The 19,489-nt window shown below is 36.1% G+C and overlaps 1 protein-coding gene across 7 annotated transcripts in view; it reads right to left on the bottom strand.

Annotated features, from left to right (window-relative positions):
* Positions 1-7,575: 7,575 nt before the first annotated feature.
* Positions 7,576-19,489, bottom strand: part of LOC139450548 (protocadherin-7-like) — a 56,238-nt gene continuing 44,324 nt past the window's right edge. For 4 of the 7 annotated variants that reach the window (XM_071232290.1, XM_071232288.1, XM_071232291.1 and 1 more), the window contains 2 exons: positions 19,284-19,422; positions 7,576-13,409 (listed from right to left, as the gene is read on the bottom strand). In XM_071232290.1, coding sequence (XP_071088391.1) covers positions 12,919-13,409; positions 19,284-19,422 — 630 coding nt within the window. In that variant the 3' untranslated portion in view covers positions 7,576-12,918. The other 3 variants (XM_071232293.1, XM_071232294.1, XM_071232292.1) reach the window with 3 other exon arrangements.

The raw sequence follows: 19,489 nt of genomic DNA, 5'->3' as shown, positions 1-19,489 counted from the left end.
TACGTCAATATTTTCTTTGATTCACTATCTTTCATGAATGACATCCTTTTCCTGAGTGTATATGACATTTTAGGAGTTGACAGTGCAGGTCAATTTCAAAATGCTATCAATAGGTATGAATGTTGCAAACTGATTCACTTAGGAATGAAATACAAAGGATTTGTTCATGATTTTATCCAATACTATTCACTGACTTCTGATTTACTGGCTTCCAATCAGCGCAATCAGCTTCAGTGGTTGTTTACCAGCTACCACATTAGTCAATCCTTGGCTTCCAATTTACTGTACAAACATTGATGTTAATAAGTATATATACCTATTTTGTCCAGCACTATCCATCACTTGCTTGATAAAGGTGTTAGGTTCTACACCGAAACGTCACACTAATTGTAATAAAAAAGTTGTTCATCCATAGAACTTGTCTTTCTTCATCACACCAACTTCTAAATGCCACTGAAAGAAGTAATGCAATTTAGAATTGTATACAAAACAAAATCATCAAAATGGCCATCTGATCTATTCCAACTGGGCACATGTATTTCATTATTAGTTAATATTTTTAAGCTTTTGAAACAAACTGATGATACTTTTGTAACGATATTTCAATTAGAACTGCATGTTTGTTGAGTTTTAAAGTTCATCTTAGCCTAAATACTTTACAGAACGGCTAAGGCAGCTAATCCAGTCAATAGAAACCGGGCGCTTCAATTTCAAGCACTTCACTGATCACAAAACTATTGATTTCTTGTCATGAAGAGTTGCAGTAGTTATCTCCCTTTATTAATCAAACGTGATACCACACTGATCAAAGAGCCATTAAAATGGTCAGTGAAACAGATGGTGGTCTGAGAGAGCTTTTATGTTATAAGTACTATATCCACTACCCCAGCTTACAGATCTTAAAGACATCTGTTCATATGTCTCCCCGGTCACTATACCACATGAAACTACTGAAAATATCAACCAGGAACGTTAAAGCATCCAATTTAGCTTTTTCCCTTAAACCCTGAACCCAATTTTAATAACTCATATCTCTGACAAGTAACTAAAGGGTAATACTTGTTTTGAACTTCAGTAAAAAATTCTTGTTAATGTGGTAGAAATTGCTGGAATATTTGGGGCACTGGCAGAGCGCCATTCTATCATGTACACAAAGTGATGTCAAGAAGTTTCTAATTTAGGTCTGACCTTTACAATCTGGCCAGCTTTACTATATTCCATTAAAAGATTTGACAGATTATGAATAGTGCCAAGAATATGTATTTAAGAGGTTCTGGAAAGACTGAAATCTGAAGCTTCCCCCCCCACCCCTTGTCAGACTCTGCCAGTGATTGTTGGCCACGATTCACTGGAACATTTACAAATAATATTAAAAATAAAAATATTTCAAGTTTTGAGGTTTTCTTCCTCCCTTTGAATTCACAGTGATGAAGACACTTCTTTCCAGTCGACACATACTTGCCAACCACACCAATCCTAACCTAAAACCAAGACTGAATATTTGTAACATGGTAACAGTGGGACAATTTGATGATGTCACTTAACTATACCCGGAGGAGAGAGAGAGAGAGAGAGAGAGAGAGAGAGAGAGAGAGAGAGAGAGAGAGAGAGAGAGAGAGAGAGAGAGAGAGAGAGAGAGAGAGAGAGAGAGAGAGAGAGAGACCAGTTTGAGCTTAGCTGCTAACTAAGAAACTTCATAAATGTGCAGGGGCAGATCTAGGATGTTAAGAAAAAGTGGGGCTTCCACTTGGGCTTCAGTAGGTGGGGTGGGCTGGTGGTGGTTCCCACCCAAAAAATCACAAACACAATATGTAAACCATTATTGATAATTTTCCTTTAACAACCAAATCATCATGTTGTCATGGAAGCAAATGTACATACAAAATGTCATCTGATATAAAAAGGTGGGGTGGTGGCCACCCCCAGGACCGCCCTCTGGGTTCGCCACTGAATGCTTGTTTATTTTACTATGTCTTCTAATCTTGATACACTCCTTTCAACACTTTCTGTCTAAACTTGGAGTATTTTCTAGATGTGTCGTCACCAACTGTCTCATGTTTTTGGGGGGTTAATCGTTGATGCTCATCTATCAGACCTGATGGTAAGGAATAGCCCATTGAATAGTGGTTGAGTTTTAAAAAATAATGTAAAAGTTCCTTTGAGATTACAATATGACTAAATGACTATGAAAACAAATGAATTATTTTTACTAACTGAAGGAGCCCAAGTCAATATGCCATAATCCTCATGTTAGTATGAGTGTCCCTATTCTCCAACCTCAAAGCTGCTTCATATCATTGCAGTTTCCTATGTTAAGAAATAGGGACAATTATTTCGATAATTCATTGAAACTTTAACCTATCAACTCTTTAATCGAATCTCTACAACTCATTTCACTTTTGTTAACAAAATGATCAAATGCAAATCATATCAGCTTCATTTTCTTGCTGTAATATACCCAAAGATGAACAATAATTCTGTTACAACCTCAGAAATAAATAAAGAACTGTCAGATTAGTTTCACAAAAAGTTTCATGTTTCCCAGTGTAACCTTATAATCAGCTACAAGTAAGCTTGGAACGGATCACATTGATTACCTTCCTGGAAACCTACAGCCACACAATCAAAGGAGTAACTACAAGCACCAAACTGGGTTATAGTCACCATAACATTTATTGGATAGGGCGGAAACATTGATTTGGAATCAAATCAAATCATTTACTGCTTTGTACATATCAGTTACAAATAGTAAATATTATTCTAATGGCTAATTATTGTTTCATTGCCATGAGAAATATGAGCAGTCACAGGCTCATTCAAGTAGATAATTGAACAAAATCAGGGACATTGCTTGTGACACTGAGTGTATTTACGACCTTTAGACACACAATATGAAATCATTAGTCACGTATAACCTTTCCTTCGCTCAAGGTGCGAATGCATGTTTTTTACCTGCAGTATGCCAGTTGCATATCGATGTCAGTTCTCCTTAGTACCTGGGGAGAGTTTGCGTATTACTCCTCAAATAACCCAATTATCCCTACTTAAAATATCTTTGATAATCTCCAGGAATGTTACGGTCATTTGCCTGGCACCATCTTCAAACACACGGTTCCTAATTCTCCTGCAATTGCTGTGGTGCTGTTGCATGTTTGAAAAAAGTTTTCATTTTGTGTTTTTGAAGCTTGAAACTGAAACCAACTTTGCACTTACACGAAAGAAAAGTTGTTTTTCTTTGCGATAAGATTTCGGAAGTTTATTTACTAATTACGACACCCTGTAAGTGATAGAGGTGTGATAGCCTAGTTTAGGAGTGTTGATCTTGGAATCACAGTGCACGGAACGATATAGTCACAGCTCAGGAATAGCTAGATCATCAATGTGCAATTCACTAAGATTTCTCTTCCTTAACAACATGCTTGAAAGATATATGTACAATCATTCACACTCCTTCCCTTGGATGCTTCAAGTATTATGCCTGTTATTAGAAATACAGTATTGAACACACATCATTACAAATAATATAGTATTGAACGTGAATGTTATTGTAAGAAATACAGTATTGAACATACCATAATTGTCATTATGAGAAATTCAGTATTTAACATAATTGTCATTATGAGAAATTCAGTATTGAACATAATTGTCATTGTGAGAAATATTGTATTGAACATCAATGTCATGAGAAATACAGAATAGAACATAAATATCATTATTTGAAATAGCCTAACAAAATTTTACTAGATTCTGGCTTTGGACTAGCAAGAAAAGTCACAGACAGCATATAAGAAATACAGTATTTAACCTAAGTGTCATTTTAAGAAATACAATATTGAATCTAAATGTTATTATGAGAAATATGCAGTTGGGATTCGATGACATGCATCAACCAAGTCACCGAGCCTGACTACCCGATCCCATTAGTCGCCTCTTAGGACAAGCATAGTCGCCTTTACAGCAAGCATTGGTTGCTGAAGACCTATTCTACCCCGGATCTTTACGGGTCGGTGTAAGACTAAACCTTGCGAGACTTGCTTCATTTTCTTTAGTGGTGCCAACCTTATGTTAGCTTACTAAGTAGCAATGATACACACTTTCAATGCCCATAACATAATCAGTTAAAGCATGCTGATGTGAACATTGCTAGAGCAAAGACAGCACCATACTTTGTATATATGGGCTAGTGTTTGTGTGTCCTTAATTCACATCGACAACCTACTAAAACACTGGACTCCTTCAATGCTACTGTACTCAATATCTTCGGCAATACCAAAGAGTTTGCGTTTAATTTTGTCATGGTAGAATGGCGATAACCATGCTGTGTTTTCAATGTAGAACTATGTTACCTGTACCTACAGCCACACTAAACGTAACATCTGAAACCCCACGCTGTGCTTTGGGTTCCAAATTAAATTGAGTGTAATCAAATCTACAGTTAACCTAGCTCTACATTGAAAACACTGTATTTTATCTTCTGAGTTTATGCCCAATATATTCCAATATTCAGATTGATATACATGTATTAACTTATTTATTACTGTTTTCCTTTTTCTTTTTCACATGATTAAAAGAGATATGAAAGAAAAGCCATATGAATAGACATGTCTTCTGCAGCCGATCCAGCCTTTGCTGTTTACATTGTTTGATTGGTTTACTTAGAAGTTGGTGAGTAACAAGATATCGTATGAATGACAACTTCTTTATTCTATTATAATGCTATGTTTTGGTAGAGATCAGTAAAGATCCTTATGCCGCTGTCAAGCACGGATCTATGCTGAAACGTTGCATCATAATAGAATAAATTAGTTGTCATCAATGAAATATTTTGTCTTTACACTTTATAACTTTTAAGGTACAATCCAGCATGATCCTTTTACCATGATTTCAAAGAGCGTCATACGACTCTTGCTCAATAGTTGTTTGATAAATCTTACAAGGCCTTAGTGAAGCTTTCAAGATGTTTTATGGTAGACATGTGATAGACATATCCAAATTTGACGCATCAGTGACAAATATGTCTGATACAATTCCCAATTTTGACTTTTACCGTGTGTTCCCATGTTTTCTTCAGGTAAACAATTGACTTGCCTTTGCATGTGTTTGTGATGTCAACACCTGGTGTCATCACCAGGGATTCTTAAATACATGCTCATGATGTATCCAGAATTGTCCAATGGATTTTTCTATTAGTGGACATTTCTTATGATTATGAAAAGGGTTTTATCACTTTAATAGGAGTGCATGTATCAGCTTCCTTGTTACTTGAAGGGGTGAGGAAATCCTCCAAGAGCTGTGCATGTGTGTATAAATATTCAGCTGCAAAAAATTCTGTAATAATAATAATTCTGATTTTTGTTGTTGGAACAATCATGTATCTATTGCAGGTTCTTTTGTTTGTTTGTTGTTTAACGCTGCACTCATCAATATTCCAGCTATATGACAGCAGTGTGTAAATATTTGAGTCTGGACCACACAATCCAGTGATTGACATCATGAGCATTGATGCACACAATTGTGTCCCTTATGATGTGCATATAACAGGTTCTATATGCAATAGGTAAAGTAGCAGTGAAACTTGTATGAATGGATCTTTGAAAATTAGTGTGTCCATGTTGCAAACACACGTCTCTAGAACTTCCTGTTTGATGAACACCTGGTGTCATCACTGATTTTCAGTGATCCATTCATATAATTTTCACCTCCATTTGCCTTTTACACCTAGTGGAATCTCTTTCGTTGGATAATTGGTTATTCTCTAGCAATTAAAGTTCTTTCATAATTGAAACAAGAAGCTTCACCTTGTTGGTTACTGTCTCAAACATAACTAGGAACGTAATGCAGTATTAGTGAGTGAGTTTGATTTTACGCCGCTTTTAGCAATATTCCAGCAATATCACAGCGGGGGACACCAGAAATTGGCTTCACACATTGCATTGTACCCATGTTGGGAATCGAACCTGGGTCTTTGGCGTGACGAGCAAATGCTTTAACCACTCGGTTACCCGACTGCCCCTATTGCAGTAATAGGATTTCCTTCCATTGTTAATACTCTTGTAAATATCTTTTCCAGCTAACAGTTAATATTGAACCATCTGCTGATTCAATAAATCTTCTTTCTTGGGCTCATTCGAGTAAGGCAGTGTCTTAAATGTAGATATGTGCCCAACTGACATTCAGAAGAGGTGTTTTGATTGGATGTTGATTTGTGTATGAGCAGACGCAAAACATTCCTTGATGAAAATATTGATCAATATTTCAATGATGTAATTGTGGGTCAATTGTTTTATAGGCATTACTTTGAAGTTGACGGGGGGCGGTCGGGTAGCTTAGTGGTTAAAGCGTTTGCTCGTCACGCTGAAGACCCTGGTTCGATTCCCGACATTGGTACAATGTGTGAAGCCCATTTCTGGTGTCCCCCGCCGTTATATTGCTGGAATATTGCTAAAAGCGGCGTAAAACCATACTCACTCACTCACTCAATTGAAGTTGACGGATGACAAAGTAGACACAATTTATGGATAACAACTTCTTTAATACTGACAAGCATCAACGGTATAAGGATCTATACCGAAACGTAGCTCTCTTACAGCATTAAAGAAATTGTTATCCATAAATTGTGTCTACTTTGTCAATTGTGGGTCAGTTTAATGTAGAAAGCAGTGTTGATGAATGTATTGTATGGTATTTCAGTCATATTATTGTGTGTCAGTTTAATGTAAAAAGAAAGATACAGATCGAAGACATTTACCATGTGGTGAACCCCAGAGCACTGGAATAGTGTTGACAGACCAAGGTTCACAATGAAGGCAAACTTTGGGATTACAACCCATGAACAGCAGATCCTGGCACAGCAAAAGGGCATAACTCTGCACAGCGAGTTCAGGAAGCTCAGCCCACTGGACTCGAGACAACTCGGGTCAACTCTGGTCAATTCTGGTCATCTCTGGTAGAAGACCCCCTTTAACTGTTATGTATATTCAGTCTGGTAGAAGACCCCTTTAACTGTTATGTATATTCATTCTGGTAGAAGACCCCCTTTAACTGTTATGTATATTCACTCTGGTAGAAGACCCCCTTTAACTGTCAAGTATTTTCACTTTGGTAGAAGGCCCCTTTAATTGTTATGTATATTCACTCTGTTAGAAGACCCCTTTAACTGTTATGTATATTCACTCTGGTAGAAGACAATTTTAACTGTTATGTATATTCACTCTGGTGATGAACCCTTTAACTGTTATGTATATTCACTCTGGTAGAAGACAATTTTAACTGTTATGTATATTCACCCTGGTAGAAGGCCCCTTTAACTGTTATGTATATTCACTCTGGTAGAAGACAATTTTAACTGTTATGTATATTCACTCTGGTAGAAGAACCCTTTAACTGTTACGTATATTCACTCTGGTAGAAGACACCTTAAACTGTTATGTATATTCATTCTGGTAGAAGGCCCCTTTAACTGTTATGTATATTCTCTCCGGTATAAGACCCACTGTAAGTATGATGTATATTCAAATGAACATCTAAACAAGTGAAGAAAACAGAGCCAGTGTTGTACTGATATTTGTGGTTTATTCATATGAGAAAATAAATACATTTACAGCTCTGATAACCACACAGTGCCAGGACCTGTGATACGCATACAACAGCATTCTGCATTCAGACGGCAGCGACAGACAGCAAACAGCTGAGGTAGTCACAGGCTGCCTCCATTGTTCTCATCACCTTCCAGTCTCCCAACTTCGTCCACTCTGTTATGTCAGGTATTAAAGGGGGCACAGGCTCTGGGATTGGGGCAGTCATGGCGAATTTGTCTGTTAACTCCTATTTCATGTAAATCACTAGCAGTTACTTAATACCAAAGCACACAGAAACAGAATCAAAACTGCAGTGATCCACAGAGGCAACTTAAAAACCTTGTTGGTCACTAAAGGAAAAATTTTAAAAAATTTACGCAAAAAGTTGTCATTTGATTCAGGTTGGGATAGTTTCCACCTCTAATAATAAATCAGAAATAATTTAAGTATTTGCTAAATATAATTTTGAATATTGTGTTTGTAATTTGTTATTCTCAGGGAAGCAATAACCTCATAGCAACTCTGTATCTTGGCACTGTGACCAAAATCCTATAACGATAAGAACAAAATGGTCTGGCCTAATAACTAATTTTTCATCAGTTTTGTCTCTGTCATAGTTTTTTAAGTTTGATGAGATCAAGAAATACTTTCTTTCATTGATTTAAAAAAAGGGTTTCTGGTCTAAATAGAACCTGGAATTCAGTTAGCTGCGGAAAGACATGCCTGCACTTGCTCATTTATAATGAATCTGCCATGGCATCATTCTGGGGCATCGGGGAGGTAAAAAATATCTGATAAATAACATTGGGAAGGTGAAGGAAACTGGAGGCAGTACCTGCCACAAGACGTACCCAGATATATATTGAAGACTGAGGTAAAACCCTAATGATGTCGTGGTCACCAACAGCATGTCAGTTCTTCAAGTTTAAAATGCATACCGTATTTGACGTAATAAGCGCCCAGGGTGCCATCAAAGTTAGAAATAGGGGGCTCTTGAATATTAGAATATTATTTTGGTGAAAAAAAACAGAGCTGAAAGATAAATTTCGTAGTTCATGCTGACAGCTGAAATGTTTATGTACGACAGATATATTTTTTCAGAATTTAATTGCCCATAATTAGGGTGCATATAACACACAAGTGCATATTATACGCGAATAAATAAGTCTTGTGTACATCAATCAATTCTAAGGGGTACTAATAGGGATTGTTCACTAGCCAATATATTAGCAAATATCGCGGTGGGCGCTTATAAGAGCGGGGCGCTTATTACGTTGAATATGGTATATACTACTCCACTTTTGACAGGGATATTCTGACCTATCCATAATACACAAACTGATTTTCATCATATATCAAGTGTATACATAATAAAATGACTATCCTTATCCTTATCAAAAGTGAAGTATTTTAATGATTCTGATTCCTTTCCTGTCATGAGAGAAGAGTTAAAGAAAATGTGGGACTATACATGTCTGTGCCTTTAATCCAGCACTGAAATAATATTTCATTCTTTTTCCTGTTCATAAAGTTTACATATTCAAATATCTGGCTGTTGGTGACCAACGTCATGTATCTTATGTCAATATCATATCTATGATCAAGAATGTTTTAACATTGCACTATCGATATTACATTAACCAATATCTTGGTTAAGTCATACAAATTGGAAAACCTTGCTTAAATATGCTTGCTTAGACGTTAGGCTTTCAATTTTCAGTAATATACTATTACATGATTGTCAGAACACTTAAGCAAGGTTTTAAGACTGATAAAAAGACTAGAATATGTATAAATCTGTACAGTTTGCGTATATTTCTGTCTAACTTACATAGCAAATGTAAAAAGACAATTTGAATGACAACATATATTCTCAGACAACATGGTCAGCAAATGCTTTTGTTCATCAACAGTTCTCTTGTCGTTCATTCATCGATATGGTCATGTACAATTTCACATATGTCCAAATATATTACAAAATGTACAAAATGAGACAGATGTAAGAACAACATATATTCCTTGTAATCAAGTGCAGCGTTGCTGGTACAAACATGTAACTGATGGTTGCATTTCATACACGAGGATGTTGATTCAGTATCAGGATACATGTATATGATTACCGTTACATCTTTGTAATCAGCAAGTATGAGTTCTGTCAAAACATTTATAAGAGGAGCAGTCTGATGGGGAATATTTTATTCCTGGATTGAGTGAGTTGGGTTTAATGCCTCTGAACAATATTCAAGTTATATTGCGGTGTGTCAGCTTAATGTGGGTGGAAAGCCCGAAGTGATGCAGGTCTCGGACATATACCACTTCGGTGAAACCCACAAGCACGGGTATGATGTTGACAAACCTAAAAACATAATCGAGGTGAATTATTCCTGGTAGATACTGACAATGTTTCCTCAACACAAATAATATGTACTTTATTGATATGTACTCCAATAACCATTGATCAAACTTCTAAAATGTCATTTTTCACTTCACCAAATGATGATTCAATACACCAGGGGTAGACTTGTAAAAATGTGACCAACAGAATAGTTTCTTAATTTATATACCAAGCTGAATAACATTTTAATCTGTTAATAATATAAGAACCCATTTCAAACTCATACCCAAAGATATAGTGTCATTCTATCTACCCAATGATGTTAGAATAACTCAGTTGTACTGCAGTTTCGATGTTTCAAAACAGAAGTTTCTTCAGAAGTCCTGTAACATGTCACGATGTACAGTCAAGTTTTCCCAACTACAAAAGGTCATTGTTTCCTAATTAGACACAAACTCATGACAAATGACTTAAAAACACATCCCCAAACTTGAATTCCTAATGACATTGAAAGATAAGCCTTTCTCATTTCACTCTGAAATGCCAATCACTTCTTTTGAAGATTTCCGTAGACAAAGTGCAGCTAATTTGGACATGTTAGGAATAACCATATTAGGCACGGTACCAACAGCTGGGTCCCACAAATAAGAAGTTGACACTGTTGAATTCACTGACCCTTAGAAGACGAGCTGACCACAAAAGCAGTAAACATGAAGATGGTATCGTGGATACTTTCAGCCAGTAAGTCACATGTTCACCCCACGCTTTTAACCCTCGATATTTGGCCAATGCTCAAACTTCATGCTCCTTGCCACCAACTCTCCTTAAATTTGTCAAGATTTAATCTAATGTTTGTGCTGGATGGATTTATTCCTGCAAATGTGGATTCCACTCTGACACTGCTATTAGAGCCTTGTATATGCCTACTAAATCTTGTCCAAGCGTTATCACCCAATACATAATGGCTGGTAAAATCCATAAAAGGTCTTTGCTGTTTCTATTGGCAAATTTGAACAAAGGGATTGGAACAGTTTAGGAATATTACATTTCTGTATTGTCTAATAACTCCAACCAGTGCACAATTTAATCAGAAGTGAATCCCCAAAGAAATCAAACTCCAGAGGCGGTTTAAGATTCTCTGATGTGAGACGCTTTAATCGGCCACAAAATCATTAAATTTCATCACATTTATCGCCACTTTTCCATGAACAAATTCAATAATGGTCACTACAGCGGTTGACCAAGCAAACAAAAGATTGTCTTCGTGGACTTTGCTTCCATTGTGGTCAAGTACAACCATAACAGATGACGATCAGAGTGTCCATCCCATTGTCCAAACTTAATGTCCGGTCCGACAGTGGCCATTAAACAATAAACATTTATTGAGATTTGATCAAAGGACCTCCAATCTTTCCCACTCATGAGACCCAGCCGACCTTGAAATGTGATAAAATTTATTCAATTTACAATGTTTAAAATTACTGACAAATGGATCAGTGTGGTACTCCTCATGAAGATCTTAATCTTACACTGTCATAATTATTCAACTTTAACCATTGTTGTCCCAATAAGTTGTTTAAATGCCAGATGTTTATCTGACAATACTGTCTCATTTTTAATCAAATAAGACAGAAATGTTGATAATTCTGAAGACATTTCAAATTTTATTATGTCCATCAATAATTTAAGATATATATACACAAACAGAACATAATTGGTTTGATTTGGGTTTCAAAACAAACACATTCACCAAATGAGGAAATAAAATATAGTTGTGTTGAGGAAACCTGTCAACAGTTACTCTAGATGAACACAAACACTCTCCTAAAGTCTGAGAGTTTGTTCAATGGAAATTGTATCCAATTTCTAACCAGTAATTATCACCACATAAGCAGTAATACAGACATCAAAATAAATCTTGAGAGACCTTTCGTGAGGCTTTTAGTGGTAGCCTGTCAACAATTAATCACCAGTTTCTGAAGTATCGGGAGATATAGCACTATTACTTCAGCTTGCACAGTTATCAAAACAACTCCTTTTTTAGTGCCTGAGATATGATCTCAGAAAAAAAACCTTTTGCATGATATTGAATCAATGTCCGAAAAGAACTGTAGTCCCCTGTATCATGGGAGACTGAGCACACTTCCACTTGGAGATTATTCCATGGGGAATATAAAAAAGTCTGACCCTAAAGGTCGCAATATAGCACCACTTTGTCATCTGCTGTTGGCTGTTTAGTCCACTTATTTTGGAAGCTAAAAACCCACCTGCTTAACAAGATAATTCCATTTGTTGATTGTGATAATAAAGCTACAGTGAAACCCTATTAATCAGGACAGTAGCATCTGAAATAAATCATTGGATTAACCAATTCCAGATGAATGAATCCTGGACATATTGTATAATTATATGGACTTTCCCATCAGCAGTCGCCCAGATAAGCAGGGTTTCCAGATTATCAAGGTTTCCAGATTAGCAGGGTTTCACTGTATTTGTCATAGATACGACCGCTCAGAACTAAACTGATCCAACAAAAACAACAGAAAGGTAGCTCTGTACAACATATAATGTGTCAACCGAACAAGGGTCTAGCTTTTGCTGATGAACACTATTCAACTACCTTTGCATAGAGCATTTGCGAAAGTGTCAATGTGGTCGTAGACATTTAAGGAATCATGATCGGTTCATTGTCTGTGGGAAATATCAGGGATGCATGTTTTTGTTCATCAAGAACAAATGTCTTGCAATAGTTTGTCATATATTGGCACAATTAATACTTCATGTTTCCAATAAGGCTGTTGATCTTCGTATGAAGGTCTGTTAACACAAAGGATTGGAGTGGCTCCTGACGCCAGTCTTGTTCCATAATAGTAGGCATCTTTGGCTTTCACAGGCTTTCACAGGGCATCCATGGACAGTTGGATATACTCTTCGGTATCCGTTGCAACCAGACACACAGACAGACGGAATGTCATAACATCCATTAGAATCAATGTAATTCTGAAGTTACACAACAATATCCTGTTCTGTGTAGAATACTTCATCCATATCATGACGCAGCTCGTCTGGATTAATTGTATAGCTTCCGGATGTTGTCGTTCTGTCATCATCGTCACGGTAACTCATGGAATCAGCCCGCCAGCTCTCACTTGAATAAAAGTCTGTTTGTCTGGGAGGATAAGATGAAAGATCCATTCGATGGTAACCGTCGTCTTGCAAATTACGGGATGTGGAATCTTTGGCTATATTATGGGATGGAAAATGTTCAAAATGACACGGGCTTGCCGTGTAGCTTTGGGGGAGGTCATGTGACCTTCCATAATCCAAAGATTCCTCCCGAATGCGTTTACCTGTTCCACTGGGCATTGGGGACACAACATGACCACGTGATCCGTTTCTGCGAGATGACCGGGACAACTCGGACATGCGGCCATCGTTAAATCGTGAGATACGATCGGCTCCAATGAAGTGAGCTGGATGAAGAATACGAGGATCATCTGCAGAAATCAAAATTCAAAATTAGAATGGATTAACTTAACCCTTAAAAAAATCTGTGACATCTAACAAGGCAAGATTGTGATCAAGATTCTAATAACCATGTTACTTTACAGGATCTTGTTGATTTTTTACCTCCCCTTCAAGAAAATATTGAACTTATATCATAATATTTTCACATATATAAGAGTTGTTATAAACAATTTATTAACTAATACTGTGGGTCAAATTTTGAAATTTACCAAAATATTATTAAGACATATGATTATTCAAATTCTCAAACATAATTATTTATTTTGTTTTCATTGATGTATCAATAACCACAAACAATAACACTAGCAGGCAACAACAACCACAAGTAAACACCATGCAAACTCATGATGTTGTTATCAATGACATTGATTATGATTGATAGGTACTGACAGGTGCTTGATGAATGAGTGAGTGAGGGGATTGCATGAACAATAGATGCTAATATCAACCAAATCAAAATTTGTCAATTCTAGATATTGACAACATATATATGATCAAGCAAGGCATGTTTTAATCAACAGTGTTGATTAATTTGGATTAATTGTATGGAACAATTTAAATAAAACTTGATTACCAATCAAAGATAATCAGGAACTGGAAAAAAAAAAAAATATATCTATTTTTTTTCTTCACCTCAACAACAAAAAGCTACTTCAATACAAACAGAGGCAATTCATCACAACAAACACCTTGGACAACTTCTAATCAAAGTAGCAAGCTAATTCACTTCAAAATCAAACCCTTTAATCATGACTATCAACCACTGTTGGCACAGATTTATATTCACAGGCCGCCACGAAATAGATGGGATACTGCTGACTGTGGCGTAAAGAGACATTCACTCATTCACTCACTCAAAATGCTACATACACTGCGGAGGATCAAACTATTGGCGGAAATAAACGTAAATCTGCAGAACTACGCACAATGTGAGTATCGACATGCAATAAGCCTAACTTACCATGCTTATGGCAGCAGCCCCTGTTGGAGGGCTATACATACCACTGTTTGACTACCATTGGTTTTGATGGGGCAGATTCCACCGTATTTTTTGCTAGATGTACAAAATATTCTGTAATTACTTTTACAAACTACATGTTATTCTGAATCTAACATTCATCTTCTTAGAATTAACATTTATTTTTTTACTATAATAATACTCATTTATGGGTACATTATAAGTTTTCAAGTAAACAGTCTATTTTCATCCTTTTGCAGAAAACACCAAAAGTGAAACTTTTTCGTTCATTTGATTATGTTGAATGTGAGTCTTCTAATGTAAAAACATTCCTCATCCAGTAAGTAATCAAGTCATACACTTTCTGATACATAATTCTACATTTTGAGAATATGGTCAAACAAAAAACGTCTCTACTTTCTGGTCAGCTTCAGTGGTCTATTAAGGAACTCAGTGAATTGTGAGAGTAACTTGTGATTAATGCAAAGCTTGACATTGCAAATCCACCTCCATAAATCGTACAACTCAAATATGATCAGACATAAATCCCAAATCAATTGTGGTTTCATCTATGGCTGACAGGTTCCTAGACCCAAGCAATCAGTTTTAAACGTTATCCAAACAATATTTAGAAAATTTGTCATGAAAAATCCCTCACAGTCTTTACTTAATGGATCCGATTTATAAATATAACACAATCTTCATCTGGACGAGAGGGACAGCAGTCAACATAAACACATACATCAATAAAGTTACAACTTAATTGAATTTAGAAACTTGACAGATTCTTATAACATATTACTCAAATTTTAATCATAATAATGGAAAAAACATTCACAAATCCTCACATTATATACTATATATCAAGAATCTGTTGAGTTTTTCCACATACCAAGCAGTAAAGGACTCAAGCTGAGATATACCAACACTACTTTTCCAGACAGTCCATGAAAAACATTTAATCATCAATTTCTCAGTCTTATTAGAGAATAATGAAGTACGTCTGGGGTTTTCCATGCAAGAAAACAAGCGAAATTGGTCTCCATTACTTCCGAATATTAACAAAATCCACAAGCTAAGGTAAACCGTCCAATTTCCTTAACCACTAGGGTCAAATGCAAATTCTGTATATCTACAAGTGCAAGCAGCGTAAATTTCAATAGAAGCGACGGCCTTCATTACCCTCTGTCACTCTGACTGAAGGGGGCTCCAGCGTGAGTCTACATCACCTAGTGTTTCACAGCAAACCCTTATTTTATTAGAGCACAAACGGATCCAGACCAATAAATCTTTGCCAAAGTCCCTTCTCCTCAACAATCTTTACTTACTCCCCTACCTGTTTGTCTAAACCACATTTCATAATTTTCCTTCACTCATTGATTACGTCTTTGTAAACAGATTGGCCTTTGAGTCTTATGCAAATGCATGTCTGATGTAAAGATCCGGTCAAAAAAACGTGCCACTCTGTCTGAGGTAAATTGCATCTACAGAGTTTAAGAGAAAAATCAACTTTTCTCAAAAAGAAAAAGCTGATTTAAACAAAGATATTCCGACATGTTTTCGTCTAGTTAAAACAATTTATGTCCATTTGACCTTTTCAATCATTTCAATTCTTACTTCAATATTATTAGGTTATAAGTAGTAAATGTAGTTAATTAAAATTCAACAAACACTAAGATGATGTTCACCCTGGGAATGTTGATAAAGTGCTAAAGAAAACAGGCCCTTAGAGAATCCTTATCAACACAAAGGTCCATTATCCGCCTTCCAGTTGTCTCAAACTATGAATTAACTCTTATATTTTCATACTCGCCAGGATTTTGAAAAGACAAATTTCACTGATTTAATAACATTATTCCAGACAAAATGTAAAATTTTCTCAAAGTCTCTTTTCCACCCAAACATTTGAAACCGCCAGTTTTTTGTTTCAGCCTGTTCACAATTATCCCAGGAAACAAATCCTACATCAATGCCAAAATGACACAGAGATAACATATGATTAACTGGAAGCGTCTCAGAAACTATTTTTCTTCATAATGTCACTTTTCTGTCTGACTGTTGAGGCACATCCTCGTCACCACTTCATCGGGATCTGGACTGTGGAGTATTATAGCTGCAACTGTGGGCCGTATCAATGTCAGACGTTTCCAAGAGCTCACTCTAGACTGTTTACACACTTCTTTCACTCAAGTGCCCTAACCTACCTCCACTGAGGCCTTCGAGACCTTGAGGGCTTTTCTCTTCAGATGAGAACATCTTTCCATCTTAACTGATCCCTACGAGTACTGTAGACTTGAAATTTTGAAAGCCTGTCATTACATTCAAGTATATACACAGTCTGACTTGAATTATGCTGTGTAATCTATGGTCTAGGCCATTTCTAAATTTACATGCCAATAAAATATAACCTCTGTATTCGATTTGTATGCCCTAAAAGCTTTTCTGGTGAATATATTTTAGTTAGAAATGTTTTAAACATGCCCATACTAAGGATGATAAATTTTATGAAAAATATCGTGTCATATTTGTAAATTTTCAAATTTATTACAAACTTAAAAGATATATGCTAATTTCTGAAAAACACTTTGGTGATGTCTTTAATACCTCCGAGCTTCCTTGAGAAAACTTAAATAATCATTACAGCATTGGGAGCCACACACATCAAACTTCCACTCCCGTGAGGAAACATTACCAGGCTTTCTGACATATCTGCAGATAACCTATCTCTGACTTTATCACAAACTCACAAAATACCCATGAAATTTGCCTCCCTAATGGCATTAATCTAAAACCAATATGCCAGGAACTCGCAAGCTTTCCCCAAGGTGATTCTAGACTCAGGCTTGAAACTGCCATTGCCTAATCACCATGTTTGAGATAATAAATATTTGTCACTGAAAAGCCTTGAGATATTTTGATATCTCCATTCATGCTGAGATAACTGTGCTACACTTGAAGTTCAATCAGTGGATAGCCTTGTGTTTACAATTTGTATCGAAGTTTTCTTGTTTTTGTACCATAATCGCCCATTTCAGCACGCTTGGTACTTGTTAGTCTTTGTAACTGTGATAAAATAAATTTTGATTGCACGAAATTGACATGGATCCAAACTTGAGGGTTGTTCGACAAAACTTTAAGATAGGGAGTAGACTAAGGTCCTTGAGTTTTGTAAACAAGTTCTAACTTTGTCACTTGAGAGTCCTCTGATTGTGTATATCAACTTGACATCCATTCATTGCTAAAGGTCTATGTTTCATCTCAAAGGAATGTTCTAATCCAAAACGTAAATATACCCCTTCACATGTTGTGCAAATGTTAGTGTTATAGGTCAAACACAATCTCGCGTGTTATTCATACAAGTTGTACTATCTTTGTATAGAATAAAACTGCTGCTTATTGCAACAATATCTAAAAATCAATTTAAGCTTAACATAATTTCAAGATTTAATAATTCTGTTTTGAGCAACAGAATAATGTTCCCTGGCATTTGATTGGTTAACCAAGCAATTACTTTTTTTAAGTTTCCATCCTCTCAAAACAATACAGACTACTGGTGGTTGATAATAAAAACGGCGGGGGATTACGTTGCAGAATAATGTCACCAATTTCATATTGTCTACAGTTGTTTGTGTGTTTATGAATAAATATGCAGTATGTTATTATTGTTGAAATATTCATCTACTTCGGTATAAGAAATGACTAAAAAATATTTATTCATGGAGGTATTATTAGCACAAAATATATCGAAGTCAATTCTTAAACATCTCCGCTGCCTTTCAAAGCTTCCTAACATTACAACAAGAATGACACTGCACTAAACACTAAAATCTTAGAAATCAGAAGCCTGTTTATGTTTTATGATAATTCAAGGAAATATGTCAGATTAAGTGGCCATGTGGGTTGTGAGTGACACGGACTGTGACAGGCACTAGAGGGCGCCTCTAACAACGATTCACTACTACCTGCGGTCATGATGTTATCAATATTACTGTACTGGTGATTCAAAGAGATGTCACCGCTCTTAAAATCATCCACTGCCCTCTCAACCAAAGAGAAAGAACCTACTTTTTCAAAGCCCATAAATGGACAATTTTCTTTTCTTTGAGTGAAATAAGCGTATAATTGGACCATGAAATGTTGAAAAGGTTCTTTTATCGTTGATATCTTTTCAGATCATTGTTTATGACAATACTGAAGCTTTGCTTCCAAATGGTCAGCTATCCTATTCAAAATCTTGAATGCAAAATTCCCTTCAAACTTATCCATAAGCTAACACTGCTTGAACAGAACATTTTTATTCATCCTTCTAAAAGATAGTTTCTTATCAAAGTAAATATTTATCCTATTCCTGTGGGTGACAACATGCAAGCCACTTTTCATGTCAGTCTTGTCAATTGCCAACAACTTCAAGCTATAATCATACTGGACAATCCTTTGAAAATTATATGGTTGACAATCAGGCCACTTGCCATCAAGATATTTTATTAGGTATAAATACATACTTGAACTAGATGATTTTTAAGTCATGAATAAAAAAAATGCATCAAACAAGTTGTAATGCTGTGTTACTTCCTATTTGTTTTGTCAGTTTCCATTTTTTGTTCAATTTGGTCCTCGAGTAGACGTTTTTTCCAGGTTTCAAAGAACATGATCATAGACCAAAGGGAGACAATGACTTTATTGATTTTGTATTTCTGGTGTATCTGTGATTTTACAGCTTTCTGAACTTCACCAAACAACAACCAGCAAAACATAAAATCTAAACTTTGAGATCTTATCCTTTTACAATTCCTTCATGACTTAGTGAATTCACCCACACATTCTCATCAATATGCCGTTTGAGGTCTCTCAAACTGGTTAACAGTCATTAGGAAAATAGTCTTACCTATATCGTGTGTAGCACTTCTATTGCTGTTTATATCTTCATCGCTTCCACCACGACCACTGTCACTGGTGCCGGTCTCCCCTGAAGTTTCACTCATAATATCGTCTGGTTTCTTTAATATCTCCATTAAATGCCGAGCCTGAAATTGAAAATGAATACTTTAGAACCTGATATCGATGTATTTAGGTCTTTAAAGGCTCACATTA

The sequence above is a fragment of the Haliotis cracherodii genome, unplaced genomic scaffold (genome assembly GCF_022045235.1).
Source record: "Haliotis cracherodii isolate W230 unplaced genomic scaffold, xgHalCrac1.p SCAF_8, whole genome shotgun sequence".
NCBI classification, from domain to species: Eukaryota; Metazoa; Mollusca; class Gastropoda; order Lepetellida; family Haliotidae; genus Haliotis; species Haliotis cracherodii.
This window is presented reverse-complemented; position numbering and strand designations above follow the sequence as displayed.